At 40.4% G+C, this 17,696-nt stretch overlaps 2 protein-coding genes across 2 annotated transcripts in view; one reads left to right on the plus strand and one right to left on the minus strand.

The window, feature by feature from the left end:
* The window catches only part of megf6 (multiple EGF like domains 6), a 51,706-nt gene that overhangs the window by 27,275 nt on the left and 6,735 nt on the right, over positions 1–17,696 (plus strand). Inside the window, exons 15-29 of the mRNA XM_062418810.1 lie at positions 851–979; positions 1,191–1,319; positions 5,473–5,607; positions 6,034–6,168; positions 7,339–7,464; positions 7,836–7,967; positions 8,162–8,290; positions 8,471–8,602; positions 8,958–9,086; positions 13,878–14,006; positions 14,809–14,937; positions 15,941–16,069; positions 16,243–16,371; positions 16,896–17,024; positions 17,166–17,294. Of these exons, the coding sequence (XP_062274794.1) occupies positions 851–979; positions 1,191–1,319; positions 5,473–5,607; positions 6,034–6,168; positions 7,339–7,464; positions 7,836–7,967; positions 8,162–8,290; positions 8,471–8,602; positions 8,958–9,086; positions 13,878–14,006; positions 14,809–14,937; positions 15,941–16,069; positions 16,243–16,371; positions 16,896–17,024; positions 17,166–17,294 (1,950 nt within the window). The remainder of the gene's footprint in view (positions 1–850; positions 980–1,190; positions 1,320–5,472; positions 5,608–6,033; positions 6,169–7,338; positions 7,465–7,835; positions 7,968–8,161; positions 8,291–8,470; positions 8,603–8,957; positions 9,087–13,877; positions 14,007–14,808; positions 14,938–15,940; positions 16,070–16,242; positions 16,372–16,895; positions 17,025–17,165; positions 17,295–17,696) is intronic.
* LOC133980194 (EH domain-containing protein 2-like) lies at positions 1,655–4,483 on the minus strand. The gene is made up of 6 exons (XM_062418811.1): positions 4,174–4,483; positions 3,859–4,035; positions 3,497–3,594; positions 2,713–3,125; positions 2,461–2,625; positions 1,655–2,342 (listed from the first exon to the last, which is right to left on the minus strand). The coding sequence occupies exons 1-6, from the start codon at positions 4,392–4,394 to the stop codon at positions 1,785–1,787; spliced, it is 1,632 nt and encodes a 543-aa protein (XP_062274795.1). The 5' UTR covers positions 4,395–4,483; the 3' UTR covers positions 1,655–1,784.

A 17,696-nucleotide genomic window follows, 5' to 3' on the forward strand; every position in this document is an offset into this window, starting at 1 on the left:
TCTGTTACAGCTCAACCTTTAAAAACATGTCTATATCTCCATTACCCTGTTTATGATTGATCATAATGTGGCAGCTAGGTAAGAAATTATAGTTTTCTCTTGGATGGATTATATTTGTGAGACAAGATGTTTTCATAGACCATTTTCTTGTTTAAAATGTTACCATTCTGTCAGCAAAATAAGATTCACTCATAAAATACTTTATTCTGGTAAAACAGACAAGTAAGTCAATGACCAAGGTTGTATCAACATCATGTCCCTGGGCCAATATTAAATAATGGTATTTTATGAAATACTAGTGTCAGTATGATTTTTTTTTTAACATGCCTGAAAAAGATGATCAATTCTGTCATAATGGAACAAAATCAGTGCTTCACAATCTCACCCACTGTACTGTTAATTTACTCTGAATGATGTATCTTCTTTTTTTCTATATTTTTATCATCTGGATCTAAAAAGATGCTTGGATTTAATTTCCTCCATAGATGTGAAAGATGTCAGGTGTGACATAAAATTGGATCAGGCGTTCATTAGATGGATTGTAACAATTCAGCCCATCTTAAACAGACAGCTGCTTCATGTCGTAATAGCTAACAAGGCCAGAGAGATTAACCAAGTCAGAAGGGCACATACCATGGGAAAAGACAGGATGGAGGGTGGAAGTGTTGACTGACTTTTTAATGCTAGAGCATAACCCTCTCTGTGGCTGTATTTACTCTCTCTTCTCTTAAATAAAACATCAAAGGAATTTGCCCCAGTTTGATTAATTAAGTAATACTGCAACTATTAAGATGTCAATGCTCTTTACCCATGACCCCCTCTTTGTTTCTTGCCCCCCCCCCTTCTCCAGCTTGTCCACAGGGGACCTATGGGCAGGCATGTAACAGTCTTTGCCGTTGTCAGAATGGAGGCTCGTGTGACCCTGTGACCGGGAAGTGTTTGTGCCCCCCTGGGGTGCAAGGCCTGCTTTGCGAGGATGGTTTGTGTGCTTTCACTCACGTACACGCCATCAAAATAACCAGGCTTTAGGTTATCCTTCAACATGTGCTGAATGTGCCCTGAAATAATCTTTTTGGATTTTAACTGCTGTCTTATTTAGAGGTTGCTGTTAATACAGTGAAGCATATTTTACAGAAGCATGCATCCTGTCATAAACTGTGACAGCTCTCTGACATTATTCATGTTCACAGGTTGTCTAAGGGGTTATTTCGGAAGGCACTGCAACAGGAAGTGTAATTGTCCCAACAATGGACACTGCCATCGTCTGTATGGAGCATGCCTGTGCTCCCCAGGATTATATGGCCGCTTCTGCCACCTGCGTGAGTAAAAAGTTATTGATGTATACTATTTGATATTATATAATGGTTATAATAATAATGACACAAAATAAAATATAGATTACAAACATTACAAGTTTTATGTCACTAATTAAAAAAAACACATTACAATTATGGGATAAATGATAAATTCTATGTAGAAATCCACCTTATAGGTAATAATTGCGGTTGTATTTTCTCATAACACTGGATAATTGGCTGTATACAAATAATGTGAACATGAAATTAGCATGTGCACATTTTTAGCAATGAAAGGTATCAATTGAAACCATAGGTTTTGACATCAGCTGCATATTACCAACAAAACTGAAACACTGTTTCACCGCACATACGTACAGTATTGTTAGTTTTCTTAAACTGACAAACTGCTTTAAGGTTATGTTTATTAAATGATGTACAAGTAATGTACACAGATCCTCAGCTTCCAGCCTTCTTTTGATGTCATGTTTACTCTTCATCGCTGGCTGTACGCGGCCGTTTTGACGGTGGCACCAGATGAGAAGGAAGCTCTTGGGGAAGCCAGTGTCCCTCCAGTTTTGCTTCAATAAGGTAGACGGCCAAAGCAAACTCCTCATTGTCTAGCATGCCATCACCATCTACGTCAGACAGCCTCCAGATATGAGCAAGCACAGAGTTGGGCAGAAGGATGGTTGTCATCCACTCTTTGACTTTGGTGCCATTCAGTTTGCCCTCCTTTGGACTGAGGTTGTAGAAAATCTCATCATACTTTGGCTTGTACCTCTCCACAACCCACTCATTGGAATCTATTTCATTGCTGTCATCATCTTTGAGTTCCTTGAAGGGATCTCTCCTGTAATGCTCAGGCCTGAATGTTCCCAGAAATTCACCATCCATCATCCCATGAAGTGATTTCTTCCTCAGTTCTTGTTGTTGGATTAAGGGCACCAGATTTGCTATGTCAGTGCTCAGGAGTTTGTCCAAAGAAGCCATCAGACTTGGTTTTAGTGTCTTGAATTTTGAGAAATCTTGACCCAAAAGTCGTTCCTGAAAATGTCAGGTTGAAAATGTTAATGATTAAGAAGGCTCTCGGACACACAGGTAAGAAGGCACATACATTCTGAAACAATGGTATTGATGCAGCAAATAAAAAGTAGCATGTGACCTGCATCTTGGTGCAGTCAGGGAAGTCACCAGCTGGGACTCTGTGTTGTTTCTGGATCTTGGTGAAAATTACAGGAAGCTGGTAGATCAGATTGTGCTTCTTGCTTTCTTTGCAAAAAATGGTTGGCATCTCCTGCTTCAGGTAGCTGATAATGTGTGCATGAGCCTAGGAGGGGACAAAGCACAAATGAGATACAAAATCACTATAACTGTAGCTCAGTTAATTCAGAATACTTCCTCTGAGATCTCTCACCCTCACTAAGCGTGCCCTCTTCACCAAGTCGTTCAGTTTTCGCACTGCAGCATTGCGTGGCAGATTCCTTATGTCGGCCAAGAGATCGTCCTCCTCCAGCTCTATCAGCTCGTAGTGGTCACACACCTGCCTCGGCTCTGACCAGAAAGATCCGATGTAAACCCGCAAGATCTCGGGGGTTCGAAACACTTTCCCCAGTGACCACATGAGGGCGCCGTACACTCTCATGAGCTGCTGAGAGTCCACCCTGTCAGCTTTGTTAAGAACTACACGCAACTTGTCCTCGTTGCCGCACAGAGCCCCAAAGGCCCGAGTGAGCTCATCAGAGAACTCCAGTTTATGTGCATCAAACAGCAGGATGATTCGATCCACACGCTCTGCAAACCAGCGCAGCACTGCTGGGAAGTCATAGCCTGAGGACAAGGAACAAAAACACAGGGTTTTCATTAACACTGTACGTAATGTGGCAGGCCTCACTGCCTCGAGACGAGACTTAGGGAGGAACATGTAACATATCCCAGTTGTCCAGTCACACCCATAGCTTAATGTGTCCATAAAACATTGCAAAGGCTGCTCTGTTACTTGCTGCGTATCTCCTCCCAACTCATGTTCAAATTACTTTCATCACTTCTAATACTCCTTTCTCTAAAGAAGTTTAAATCCTGCTGGTGGCGACAATGCTGTCCAGCTTTCACTGTGTAAAAATGGATATATAAAGGTAAAGACTTAAATTCCTACTGATCCAGAGATAGAAGTTAGAAGGAAATTAGGTGTCCTATCTCACCTCGGCTTAGTTTTCTCTTAGCTGCAGTCAAGATGCCTGGTGTGTCGATAATGCTGATACTCTCAAGGACCTTGTTTGGTGTCTGAACACATTGAAACCTGCAAAGAAAACATTTTTCACCTTAAAATAGTCAAAATAATTTCACAATCTGTCACTATCATTAAAAAAAAAAAAAAAATTTAGCTGATGTTACTAATGAATAATGAATAATAATAGTGTGGGCAAAACATTTGCAAATATACCAGAATAAATGCATAAAAATGAAAAAAATAAGGAACAACTCTGAAACAAGAAAATATTTCCCCTTTCTCTCACCCTCCCTCCTTCCTTCTTTTTCCCTCTTTCTGTCTGTTTCCCATCACCTGTTCAGAAAGCCATTTCCAAAAGGGTCAAGGTTGCGAAACGGCTTCTTTGGATCCACTGTAAGAGCATTACCAGGGATCATTTCTTCCACTTCTCCATGCATGACAGCAGTGAAGCAGTCAGTGGTTGGCTCTGGCCCAACTCTGCTACCAGGAAAATCTTGTTCTATTAGATACCTGAGGACAAACACACATGCAAACTACCACTATCATCATCCTTTCCACCAACACAGTGCAAGACATTTAGGATACATTTGAACATAAGACATCTGCAGTTTTTAAAAAAAACATATCAAACATTGAAATCATGATTACCTGATAAAAGTTGTCTTTCCTGTTGAGTACTGACCTATCACCAGCACCATGGGTTTGTTATCAAAGTCTGCATCCTCATAGCTCGGAGAGTGGAAGTGATGAAAAGAATAGTATTTCTCTATCGGCAGCAGCCTCTTGTAATAAAGATTTCTCAACTCTTCTGTCACCATATTGACATCCCCAGGTGTTTTAGGGTTTCTCCTAAGCCTCCGGATGGACATTGCGATGATTTTTTGCGTGTTAAGCTCTCTGTGTGGAATCAGCGCTCTCTTCTAAGACCAAACTGAATGATGGAAGAATGTGGACAAGGAGTATTATCAGATTCTCACAGCTGTCTGCTCCATCCTGCAGCGGGACATTTGGAGGGTGGAGAGGGTGTAACCAGAGCTTGCAGCTGCACCTAACATAAAGCCAATGTCAAGTGGGACAGGGTGGAGTGGAGTTGAATTTTTGTTGCAGAACATGGACAATCTTGGATCATTTCATGCAGATTGACTGTTTAAATTTTAAAGGTCTTGCATAACTAAATCTTAAATCGTTTTGTTCAGTGCTTTTCAGATAAAGTTTGGAGATCTACCGACAACAGCTGTGACAAAGTCAGCCTGATCTCAATTTAAATTTGTAATTATACAGTAGAAAGGATGAATGATGCACCCTACTTCCATTTGGCATTTAATCTCATGAAACAGAAGGCAGTAGTCACATGACTTAAATTGGCAGAAGTTTGGCTTTGTAATAGCTTGGTTAGTATGGGTGTAGTCATGACATGAGTGAAGTTTTCAACATTTTTTCCCCCTTGAACTATGACCAAATGCTTACAACAACTTTAACAAAAGAATACAAAAATGGCAGAAATATATTTTCTTTGCTTAATGTTAAAAATTCCCTCCAGTCATGTTTTAAAACGTATGAAAATAATCTGCTTTGAATAGTGCTTAATGCTTAATATGATTTTTTTTCCACAACCAGTTCAATTAACTGGCTTTTCTATCTATGAATATGCAAATATCTTTAAGTCTCAAAAATTAAACTGCTAGATGTAAGATGCAAGAGAAGTCCATTCTCCATGTCTCTGGTGGCTTCAAGTTTCCACATCACACTTTGGTCCAAATTAGTTATGATGTCCCAGAATTGTCTCCTCTGTACGTTTTATGTTCAGATTTAAGAGCAATGAAAATGTCCCCCTTCTGCATATGAATGTAAAAAACAACCTTCTAGTGTAAGATATCACACAAATGTTCAAATCATATAACACTGAATGTCGACCTAACTAACTCATGTTCTTTGTTTTTGAATCAGCTTGTCCCAGGTGGACACACGGTGCGGGCTGTTCCAAGGAATGTGTCTGTGTTCGAGAACATTCCACTGGCTGTGACCCCAAAACGGGGAGCTGTTTCTGTAAGCCTGCATACCATGGTCCACAGTGTGAGAAAGGTATATGCACATCACAAAAAATAGTTTCAAATGCATTTGTTTAATCTACTACATTGCAGCTCCAGGAGGGAGGTTTTCATTTTGTCCACAGAGTCAACTTTCTCAGGTCAGCTGTCTAACTTGCACTTCTCAGTGAGAAGTTATTGACTATTTCAAAACTTCAAATGTTACAGAGATCCAAGTTTATTTCCTGTAGCAGTAATCATTGTAGTTATGTCTGAAGATGAGAGACAATACACTTGGAGACATACTGTTTCCATGAAATGCAGTTCTGATTTATTGGTCTGTCATGGAAAAGCAATTTAAGATGTTGTTGTGAAACCAGCTTACAGTGATTACACAGTCAAGTCACTCAAGTTAAGTTGTGACAAACCTGAGTGTCTTAATCTTCCCTTGTTCTGTGTATGTTTATATGTCACTATGCAGAATGTGAGCCTGGCTTCTTTGGTGCAGGCTGCGAGCAGTCATGTGACTGCACAGGTGGAGGGTCATGTGACCCGAGGACTGGAGAGTGTATCCATCGATGTCCTGCAGGACTTCATGGAGATAAATGTCAGCAGGGTGAGACAGACTCATTAAATGTTTCTTTAATGGAGCAACTGTGAATGTGTCAAGATGTAAAATTCAAGATGTATGTGTTAGGTTTACTAACGTGTGTAATAATAACTAATAAACAACAAAACATGTAGCATGACGTCAAAAATATTTTAGGCGTTACATCTGCTTAAATTTACAGTTTCTTTTAAACATCTGGCATACATCCATAAGATTGTTTGTTACCTTTCAAATGTTTTGAAGTCTTGATGTATAAGGTTGTCTGCAGAGCTCGACTCCACAGCACTCTCATGTGGCCTAAACTTTTACAGTAAACGATCATGGATATATTAACAGTATGCTTGCCTGTTGTGAGAGTATGTGAAGCGCGTGGGTGTGCATACTTACTCATGTGTCTACATGTGTGGTTATTGTTTGCAGTCTTGTGTGAATGTGTGCCTTTGCATATACAGCTTGTACACTGATGACACAAATAGTTATGAATGGGTTTCAGAATTTCTGCAGCTTTGTCACAATCACGTACGGCATATAAATCTTTCTATATTCTGTCATTCTCTGCAAACTTTGATGGATTGAATGGATTTAGTGATGAAATAAATAAGGCTGTCTTTTGAATTCACCTGGTCAGTGCAGGTGTCCTTCTTGTTATAAAATGCACAGCAAAAAACATAAATTCTCCTCCACATCAGGGTGTCCTCTGGCTATTTACTCTGCTGGTTGATGGAAAGTTCAGTTTTCTGTGTTCTGATCTAAACTGATACTGAATATTGTTCAGGTGACTCTTGTAGAATTTTTTAGACCTTTTGTTTCTGTGGAGTGGACTAAGATAACAGAGTTACAGTATGTCAGCACTAAATGCACAATCCAGGTCTAGGCTTGCTGAGTTTGTCAAAGCTAAATGAGAGAAAGAGAGAAGAAAATCTGGATTGTACTTAGATTAAGTTGCAGACCAGGTCATGATCAGGGCAATTTACTTCAGTTACTACTACAGAGGCTATTGGCAGAGGCTGAATAAATAAACAGAAAATGATTGAGTATTTCTAAAATTTCACTTCTTGAGTTCTCTGTCTTGACCCATTTTTGCAACGTTGTGCAATCTTGTCCTGTGTCTTTTGCTTTTGTGTGTGTGTGTTACACTGAATATTGTGTTGTACACTATTTATTGTGTTTTGCTAGCCTGCTCAGCTGGGAGCTATGGAGAGAGCTGTCGTCTGACCTGTGACTGTGGGGGAGCTCCTTGTGATCCCATAACCGGACAGTGCATCTGTCCTGCTGGGAATACCGGAGACTCATGTCAGGAAGGTACAGATGTTTTCAACAGTTTTTTGTTTTAGAATTAATTTTAATCTAATTATGTGACAGTAGAATTTAGAAAATGTGATGACATGTGATTGGGGGCCAGTTTGAACTCACTGACATTGCAAGCCTGCAGTATTATCTTTAACCACCAGATGTTTGTGTTCTATGTGCCTTCTAAGTCAAACCAATTAGAAACCCATCCTTTGCTTTATAGATCACTTGTTCTTATCAGAAAATGTACCCATTTCAGACCCTTTCAACACATTTCCCCCCTAAATTATTCAACAGTAAGGGGCTTTAGGGATTTACCTAGCAATAATTTATATAAGTGGATAACTACTCACTTAATCTGAGAGATACTTCATGCTCCCCAGACTGCACTGTTGGATTCTGGGGGTTGAAGTGCCAGTCATTTTGTCCGCCCTGTGAGAATGGAGGCTCCTGCAACAAGCAGACTGGTGTCTGTGACTGCCGGCCCGGCTTCACTGGAACACTCTGCCAATATGGTGATTTTGCATCATCTTTCTGAGATTTAACAAACAAAAAATTGTAATAATGATATTCCTATTAGCCTTTGTCCTTTGCTTATATTACTGCTCAAAGTATTTTGTCATATTTAATTTACGGCACAGATATTCTTTACTATAAACCAAAGTGGATTACTAAAGCATGTTTCCTGTGAATATCATGTTGTCTATAGAGTGTCCCCAAGGTTACTATGGACCAGGCTGTTTAACACGCTGTTCATGTCACAATGAGGCCATCTGTGACCCACAGACGGGACAGTGCGTCTGCCCTCCTGGCAAAAGAGGCCACAGATGTGCAACTTGTAAGAAGTCATCCTCCATAAAATGCATCACAAAAAACGCTGGAAAAAACATGACAATGTTAGAGTGGCAAGTGAGAAGACAGAAAATTACAGCATGACAGAAAAGCAGCAAAAGCAAAGCATGGGACATATGAAAACCTTCTACTTACATTTCACCACAATGTTTGCTTATGTTCATAGCGTGTGAATCTGGTTACTGGGGCCAAGGTTGCATCAGTAAATGTCAGTGCCAAGAAAGCTCTCTGGGCTGTGATCCTGTCACCGGTCAGTGTGTGTGTGAGGCTGGTTTCGCTGGAGACTACTGTGAAAGAAGTAAGTTAAATTCTCAGGTATCACAGAATTTCACAATATATGTTATAGTGAATGCTGCCACCATGGGGTGATCCTTAGTTATTACATCCTTTCGTTCATCACACAGAGTAATTTGCTGGATATTTCATTTTATCAGACATGTTTTATTTCAGCAATTGTTGATGTTGCTCTAGGACCACTATATAAGATATACTTCCCCAAAGCACATTTAGTTCAGGCCATAACACAACATGGCAGCAGAATTGTTTTTAGCTGACCATATTTGGTTTAAAGTTCATGATTTAAGATATTTTGTTTCTACTTTGTACTCCTGATAATCTGTCTCCTTCATTTGTTTTCTGTGTTATGTTTACAGAGTGTATGAATGGCACTTACGGTCAGGGGTGTGCACAGCAGTGCCAGTGTCAGAGTGGAGCCCTGTGTGATCATGTGAGCGGAGCCTGCACATGTTCCCCTGGATATGCTGGCACTTTCTGCGAAAAAAGTAAGATCTCATTTTATTTTTTGTGTGTTCTTCCTCTGCGTGAAGCACTTTGGATCGACCATGTTGTTTTTAAGGTGCTATATAAATAAAGTTGAAGTTGAAGTTCTTGATGATTAGTGACTATTTATACTAATTGTGAGAAAAGTGAATTTACATTTGACATGTTTGTAGTAATTTGGACCTCTAACCAATCTTTAATGTCTGTAAAAAATATACTTAAATGTTTTTAGAGACTTCAAAGATTGATTTAAGGTTCATTCACTTACTTGTGTTGAATTCCTCTTGCCAGTGGTGTAATATGACTAAGTACCATACATATACTCAAGTACTGTACAGTTCTGAGATATTTGTACTTTCCCTGAATATTTTCATTTAGTTAAAACTAGGTCCACTTTGATCAGCTACAACAATAATGTAATAATGTTCTTCAGTCACAGGAGCCATTTTTCTCCAGCAAAGATACTTTTACTTTTAATGTTTCAAGTACATTTTGCTAATTATATATTTGATGTGATTTTGTACTACTTTTTTCTTTTTGGATTTGCACTTTTACTTAAGTAAAGGATGTAACTGTCTCTCACTGTAAGAAAGAACCCTCCCTCACACACACAGGGTAGCTTCTACTCTATATACTCCATGTACTCTAATGTACTCTACTCCTCTCTTGATTCTATTATTATACTTTGCACTCCCATTGGCTCCACACCTCTGTTCACATGTGGCTCCAAAATACATCTATGGTGATGCAATCACAAGTGAACAGCTTATGTGGTCACCCAAGACTACTCTTTATTTATATATGCATGTATGTGTGTTAAATGTGCAGTTGAAGGAGAGTCATTTTACATCACATCACACAGGTGCAAGGCTAATAAAAAGCAGTATCAATGAAAGAAGGTAAACCTGCACACTTACTTTAGGCCACAAAATGTAATCGAGAAAGTGCTTTCATCCTTATCAGATTTTCAGTACACCTGACAGAGATCCAAAAATGACCCTAAAAATTCAACCAAATAATCATCAGACTGATTCAAAAAAATATGAGGACCCTGCAGATACTTCTCTTCACAGATAGATCTTCAACTTGATAGATCAATCAAGCAAACTTGCAACTTTTATATTTTATTTATATAAACCTTGGTTAGAGCTGACATAATTGGTTGATTAATTTATTAGTTAATAAACATAAACTTAATCAGCAACTACTTTGATAATTTATGCATAGTTAAAACTTTAAAGCTTATCTTAGTCTTATGTCATGGGCTAAGGTTTTGGATTAAGGTTTTGGACTCTTGTTCAGACATAAATAAAAATATTTCTTCTATTTTTAGATCAAGTGATTAATTGTTTAATAGATAAAATAATCACCAGATTAATGGATAGTGAAAATAATCATTAGTTGCAGCCTTAAATTTAATATCCAACATTTTTTAAGAATTAAATATTTATTCTTGATTTTTGAGTGATGTGTTATCCCACTGGTTTAAACTCATCCCCATTGACTGCAATGCTGGCTTTTTCCATTACAGGTTATGGTATCTGTCTTTAAATCCACTAGAGGGCACTGCAGGATGTTCTTCTGGTTTTATACATTTCTTCCACAGTTTCAGTGAATCACCACACTGAGTAATCAGATTGTCCATGTAATGTCATAAGTAAAACCATTTCAAAACCACACAAATCCCAAGGTGTAATTTGTATTTGTCAGTCTGGGATGGATGGACTATATTTTATAGGCTGTGTAAGCAGCATATTTTAAAACATCCTGTCATAGCAAACCCCTCACTAATACTCTTCTCATCATTGTGATATTTTTCCTTAACTGTAAGACGAACTGACCATCCAACAGTCTTAACATTGTAATAGATTTGTTCTTGATTATAGTCTTTTGACTTGAAGTGGCCTCATGTTATTATAAAGTGTAAGATTTACTGTAAGTGTACCACCAGGCCCAGAAATTCATACTACCTCTGTTGTACACGAAGCATTGTAAATCATGGCCATGTCACACTAGAACAGAGCTTCACGTCCCTAGTCATAACAGTCTAATGGCCTCAGATGCAGACATCATTCTGATTGGACCTTGCTGTAGAAATAGGGCTATCGGTCTGACCAAATTCTGTTTTCTGAAGGCCTTTTCCCCTCAAACAGAGGTGTCCAGTTTCTCAGTCTTCTGCTGGGCCTCTTCCTTCAGGAGAAGTCAGGAAGAGGCCTGCACTGTGAGAAGGACCAGATCTCTCTAGTTCATCTGTTTCGCAGAATTAAAATGGAAAGATCTAGCTTTCCTCCTCAATGATTGATCCTACACGGAAGATTTTTTTATTTTCATCCACACAATGCCTTTGATAATGTTATTCATAGAAATAACTGGTTCTACAATATTCCGAAAGCTTGTTACCATGGTAGAATCATTCTTTTTTGTGGCACAGAGGTTAATTCTAAACACTCCAGTCAAGTTTTGTCGGAGGAAACAAGCTATTGTGCTAACATGGGCCCTGAAAGCTAGACCACTTCTTCAGTTAACGTGGATTGTGCTCAGTTTCTGGTCTGCAGCTTTGATGTTTGCGTCAAAATAGATCATTTGGTCGCAGTAAAAAGAACTCTGGTTCAACTGGCATTGGACATCCGTGCTATTGTTGAACAAACCGGGTTGTTTTTGTTGTTGTTGTCTTGACCTCTTTCAGCGTATAGACCTTGAATAGCACCAGGAAGTTCTATTCTGTGTTCTCTCTATCCGCTGTATTTCTGTGGTCTGCTCTCCCCAGGCTGTGTGGTCCCTGGACCTGCTTTATGGGCTGACAGCAGTGGCTCTTACACAACCAGGGATCTGGAAATAATCCTCCTGTCTTAAAGAGCTCATTTAGTCTAGAGATGGAGTCTTTCAGTGATGGCATTGTGTGTGTGTGTGTGTGTGTGTGTGTGTGTGTGTGTGTGTGTGTGTGTGTGTGTGTGTGTGTGTGTGTGTGTGTGTGTGTTGGACAGACTCCTCTGTGCCTACCTATAAACAAAGAGTCAAAGGAAGAGTCTAAACTTACAAACACTAGCAGATCCAGTGCTAATATCAGATGACAGATGGCTGCTCTGTGGTTAATTTGGAAACTAGTCGCCCCCTGCTGGCATAAACAAATAATAAACTTTGCCATTCTGGCTTGTCAGTAAAACCAAGAGTACTCCAGTAGACATATAAGGAAAGTGTTTTAACATGTTGAGGTGATTACTGTGCCTGGCAGAGATACCTCATTAAAAGGGTATTTTTTTCAGCCCCTGTTTCATTATATATATAGCAGACATTTGGTGAATAATCAAATAATACTCAGATAAAGCATTCTTGAAGGTGGGAAAGAAAAAACAGCTTGTTGCTATGGTGTCAGCAACTGCTATCATTATAATAAACAACAGACAATAAACCAGAGCTTTTGCTACAGTGCTACCACAGAGCTAATGTACAGCTGGGTCAAAATGACAGCATCTGCAGAGGGCCAGCTTTAATAACATCGCAGACTAACCACTACAGAGGCAAGCGAAGACGTCATGCTGTCAGCGTGGGAACGTGGTGATGACTGTGCCAGAAACTGCTGATCAGGAAGGATACTTTTCCCAATTTTGGGCCTTGAGGTAGAAAAAGTAGGAGTGGACAGCATCATCAACTGGAGCCTGAGAAGGAGGGTATGATGCATAAACTGTACTGTGGCATTTATAATTCATAAAACCACCAAGTTACACATTGCTGTCGCTCTCCAGTTTGTGGCTTCCTTTAGTGACATGGTCCACTGCTTCCCTTATAGATAGACAAGGCAGTATATAAATGAAATGAAAAACTGCTGGCTGCTGAGATAATTGGGGCAGACTTCACCCAAACCCTCACAAGGCTTCTCACATGTTATTGCAACAGAAAGCAAAAGAGGGTGAATGAAGAGAAAAAATGTCAGCAACAGCTGTCAATCAGTCAAAGACTTTAGCAGAGCAAGAGCAGTGTTCCTCTAAATAAAGGTTAGAATGGAAGAACGTTTTGTTTTGCAAAATGCAACTATTATCTTTGCGTTAGGCTGTGATCACTTTAGCTGTCTAGTGACAGATTGAGCGATCAAAAATTGGTGGTGAATAAACAGAGTCATTCTTTCCTGCTCTGGTGAAGTCATGCTTACAGACAATATTTACATCCCAGTAGTGGAAAGGCTCATTCATCCTGCAGCCTCTGGCGAGGTTCTTGTGGATGGGAGGCACTATGTTTACCAAACTTTCTGAGTGTCAATTGACTCTACACACACTTAAACAATCTCTCTGACTCTGCTTGAGAATGGGAAACAGACTCCTGCGCTGGCATCTCCTTGCATCAGCAGCATTGCTTTACTGTAGGTGCATGTGTATGCTTCTTAAGGAGACACAGTAACCTGGCTTTGTTTTGCAGTGTATTGGTGGGGCCTGTGGACTCAGCAGGTGCTCTAATTACCGGCTCTCTGTGCCCCCTCTACCCCCAAAAGAGAATGGCCTCTGAGCCGCCATCAGCTTTGATGTGGCCCAGATCCACCACACATGTGGGACATGAGCTCACTTAACGAACGCAGACGCTCTGCAAATGAACAGCCACAGCGTGGTACTGCAATTTGATATTGGTATTTTCAGTAGGTGGTAAGACAGAGAGGGAAAGTAGGAGGAGGAGAAGAGAGTGAGAGATGGGGAAGGGAAGAGAAGGAACTAAATAAAAAAAAGGTTGGCATCTAAACCTTTTTCCTATCCTCTTTTGTGAAACTGCCAGTTCTAACCAGTCGGATGTTTTATCTTGGCCCACAGTGTGCCCGGACGGCTTTTACGGTCTTGACTGTGGCCAGATGTGCGAGTGCAGGAACGGTGCCCGCTGCCACCACATCACAGGAGCCTGCCTATGCACCGCCGGCTGGGCAGGACCACACTGCATTCTGGGTAATGGAAGCCACATCATTAAAACGGGGTGTGAGGGAGGCCCTCACTGCAGCCCATCACAACATCCTCTCCTTAAACACAACTATGATGTGTTTGTGAACAATTATCTCTATAATGAGACATTGCCAATGACTTTTTTAGGGATGGGTATGGGTGGAGAGAGGAGGGAGGACAAGAGTGCCCTGCAGCATACATGGTTTAATTGAGGTCTATTCTGGATAAATGCACCCACGTGTTTATATCAACATTAGGAAAGGGAGAGCATAACTTGGAAGACTCTTTTAGTAGCTAACCAATCAGTGTTCTCATGCTAAAGTTTCTTGGGGATTTCATGCCGTTGTTTTAATGAATCCAGTGAAATGCCCACTAAAGTTCTTAGTCTGTCATTCTGCAGTCTTATTCGAGGCTCTCATCTTGCCACAGCCATTTTGCGGTCCTAACTACCAGAGCCAGAGTCAGCAGAAAGCCACCAGCATGACTTAACGATGCATCTCTGTCATTAGCGCATTTTCCTCTTTCTTTGACTCCAAATGTCATCTTGGACTTTGATCATTAGGGAAAGTTTACAAGATGTGTGCTGAAAACCATAATGCTCCGAAATGTCTTTTAGCCTTCTTCTCTCATACATTTGCAGTGGATGTAGCTGCTACAGCTCATTCTAAGGTAATACTGAATGTGTGTGTGTGTGTGTGTGTGTGTGTGTGTGTGTGTGTGTGTGTGTGTGTGTGTGTGTGTGTGTGTGTGTGTGTGTGTGTGTGTGTGTGTGTGTGTGTATTATGCTTTCATGTGCCTGTGTTTGCAGAATGCCAGGAGGGTCATTTTGGGGAGCAGTGCAGTCAGATCTGTGAGTGTCAGAACAGAGCCAGGTGTGACCACATCACCGGGGGATGCAGCTGTATGGCCGGGTGGACCGGAGTCAGCTGCCAGCTTCGTGAGTGACTCATCATGCAGTCCACAGATTAGCTAATCACTCAGCATCACAAACCTTTTCAAATATTTTGCTGCTACTTTCTTTCAGGACCAGCAATTTTGCAAATCATTCTGCTGTGTAGACATTTCTTTCCAGTTGCTGTTACAGGCATCTGGTAGTTTTTTATGTATTTCTGATAGAAAATGTATGTATGTATTTTTTGATGAAAATCAATTATCAGAACAAAAATGGTCAAAATTATTGCAGACTTGATGTTCACTGTTACGGTCTGTTAAGAGTCTGATACTTTAATCTTATATGATATTTACACCATAAATTGGTGGACAACAATGGCACCTTTCACACAGAGTAGGTCTAGACTATACTCTTTATTTTACAGGGGCCCAATGTTCCCCCTTTACCCCATTTCACTTGGTGACAGCGACAAGGAAAAAACTTTTTTTAACAGGAAGTTAAAAAGAAGAACTTGAAGCAGAACTGGGCATTCAAAAATATGCCAAATTGCAGAAAGTATAAAGTAGACATGATTTACAGTGAAGGAGCCACCATGTGTAAACACACTGGTATAATCATTTAAATGCACTATTTAAATCACAATTTCAGAAGTTTTAGATCAGTAGAAATACCTCTTTGCATACATATAAACAAATGCTTATAAAAGTCCATAAACACATGGTGGGAAGAGTACAAATATTTATGAACATGGTAACTGGATACAGGTACTTTGTTCCTACTGAAAGACTATTTGAAATACATGTCAAGTGTGTTGAGTCGCTTCCTCCTTATTGTGGACATCCAAGTGTGCAAAGACCTGCATCTTTTAGTTGCATTACTGAATGTTGATATCTGCATCACTAGTTACACAAATGTGTATTTTAAGTACGTTCTGCCTGTGTTTGTCTTGTATGGAAACATTTTTGGTTTTGAAAATCGAGATTATTCATGACTAATCCACTTGTGTAATGTTTCATGTCTGTGCTGTGTTATGTTTGTGTGAATTCAGCATGTCCTGCAGGACAATATGGGGAACACTGTTCTGGCCAATGTCTGTGTCAAAATGGAGGCTCCTGTGACAGTGTGACTGGCCAGTGCTCCTGCCTGTCTGGCTGGACAGGAGCTGCTTGTGAGTTAGGTGAGCCCTACACTACTATCATCGTGTGAAGTTAAGAGAAACACATGTCGAGCAAACATGTTGTCCACCTGTCCATGTCCCTCAAAAGCTGAAGTTGCTGTCGATTGAAGCAGTATTTTTGAGATCAAGTTTTTCATAACTTTTATCTGAAGTTGCCTTTTACTCGCTCCTAGAGTGTGAGGAGGGACGTTATGGAGAGAACTGTACCCAGATCTGCAGCTGTGCAAATGGAGGCAGATGTGACATAGTGACAGGAAGATGTGTCTGTCTGCTCGGTTGGATGGGAGAGCTCTGTCAGTCAGGTGACCTTCTCAATGTCACATCAGCACTTAAAGCTTTAATGTTTTTATTCTGCTTTTTTATTTTGTTATCTATTTTTAATACTGCGTATCCAATTGAAAGAGGGCATTGGGTTGACTCCTTCATTTGGTATCCATTTTCAGGACACTGTCAACAGGAACAAACATATTGTACATACATATCATTGTGGGGAAAAAGTTGAAACAGGCCAGCACTCAGTTCAGCATCTTGAAAGTGAGCAGTGTTACTCCGTTGAAAGATTTTCAAGACACATCATTGCCAGTGTAGCCTTTCTCTTGCCTTGCATCTGTACTTCATTTGTAATACAAGAGTTTGTGAGTTTCTGTGTAGCAGCAGAGCAAAATTGCAGGTTTGCTTGCCGGAATCATAAATTTTACTGTGTTAAAACAGTTTGCGCAATTAGCATTGGGTAAATAAGCATAAAAGAAAAGCGAACATTTCAAAAAAGCTTTCTTCTCAGAGTGTAATGCTGAATGCTGAACACTTGTGTGTGTTTTGTTTGAAGCCTGTTCTAAGGGATTCTTTGGTGAGGGCTGCGAGCGGCGATGTGACTGTGTCCATAGCTTGGGTTGCCACCATGTGACGGGCCGCTGTGCCTGTGAGCCAGGCTGGAGAGGAGCCAAGTGCGACAAACGTGAGTGCGTATAGGACAGAGGAAATTGAGAGTGAATGAACAGAAACTGGCAAATAGAGGATCTTTCTGCATGAGAGTAAACTGTTGTGTGTTTGTGTGTGTGTGTGTGTGTGTGTGCGGGCGTGTGTGGGGGGCCTCCAGCCTGCCTCCCAGGGTCCTATGGTGCTTCCTGTGCCCAGCAGTGTCAGTGCCAGGCTGGGGTGTCCTGTCACCATGAGACGGGGAGTTGTGGCTGCCCAGCTGGACTCACGGGGCCTGGCTGTGAGAAAAGTAAGAATAAAAAGACAATTTAGCTTCTTTACTATAGAAATTGTCAATTTTAGTTTGCACACTTTGTAAAAGGTAAAACAAAACACTTACCAGCATCTTTAAGTGGAAGTTTAGTGTTTCACATATCTTCCTTATGTTCAACTGATAACTGAGAAAACCTTGGCACATGGCAAATATCACTGTCAGGTATTTAAAAACATTTGGCTAATGTCCGTGCCTCTTTAATAGAAACACTGTCACCCTGAAATACATGGGTCCCATCAGAAAACAAAGGCATCATGGGATTGAGGTGATCCCCAAGAATCATTCTGTTAATACTAATTAAAATGTCCTCTTTCCCTTGTCCTCCTGGGAAAGATTACCATTTATTCCATTCCAGGAAATGCACTCTACACCAGCACT

Source organism: Scomber scombrus, chromosome 5, assembly GCF_963691925.1.
Source record: "Scomber scombrus chromosome 5, fScoSco1.1, whole genome shotgun sequence".
NCBI classification, from domain to species: Eukaryota; Metazoa; Chordata; class Actinopteri; order Scombriformes; family Scombridae; genus Scomber; species Scomber scombrus.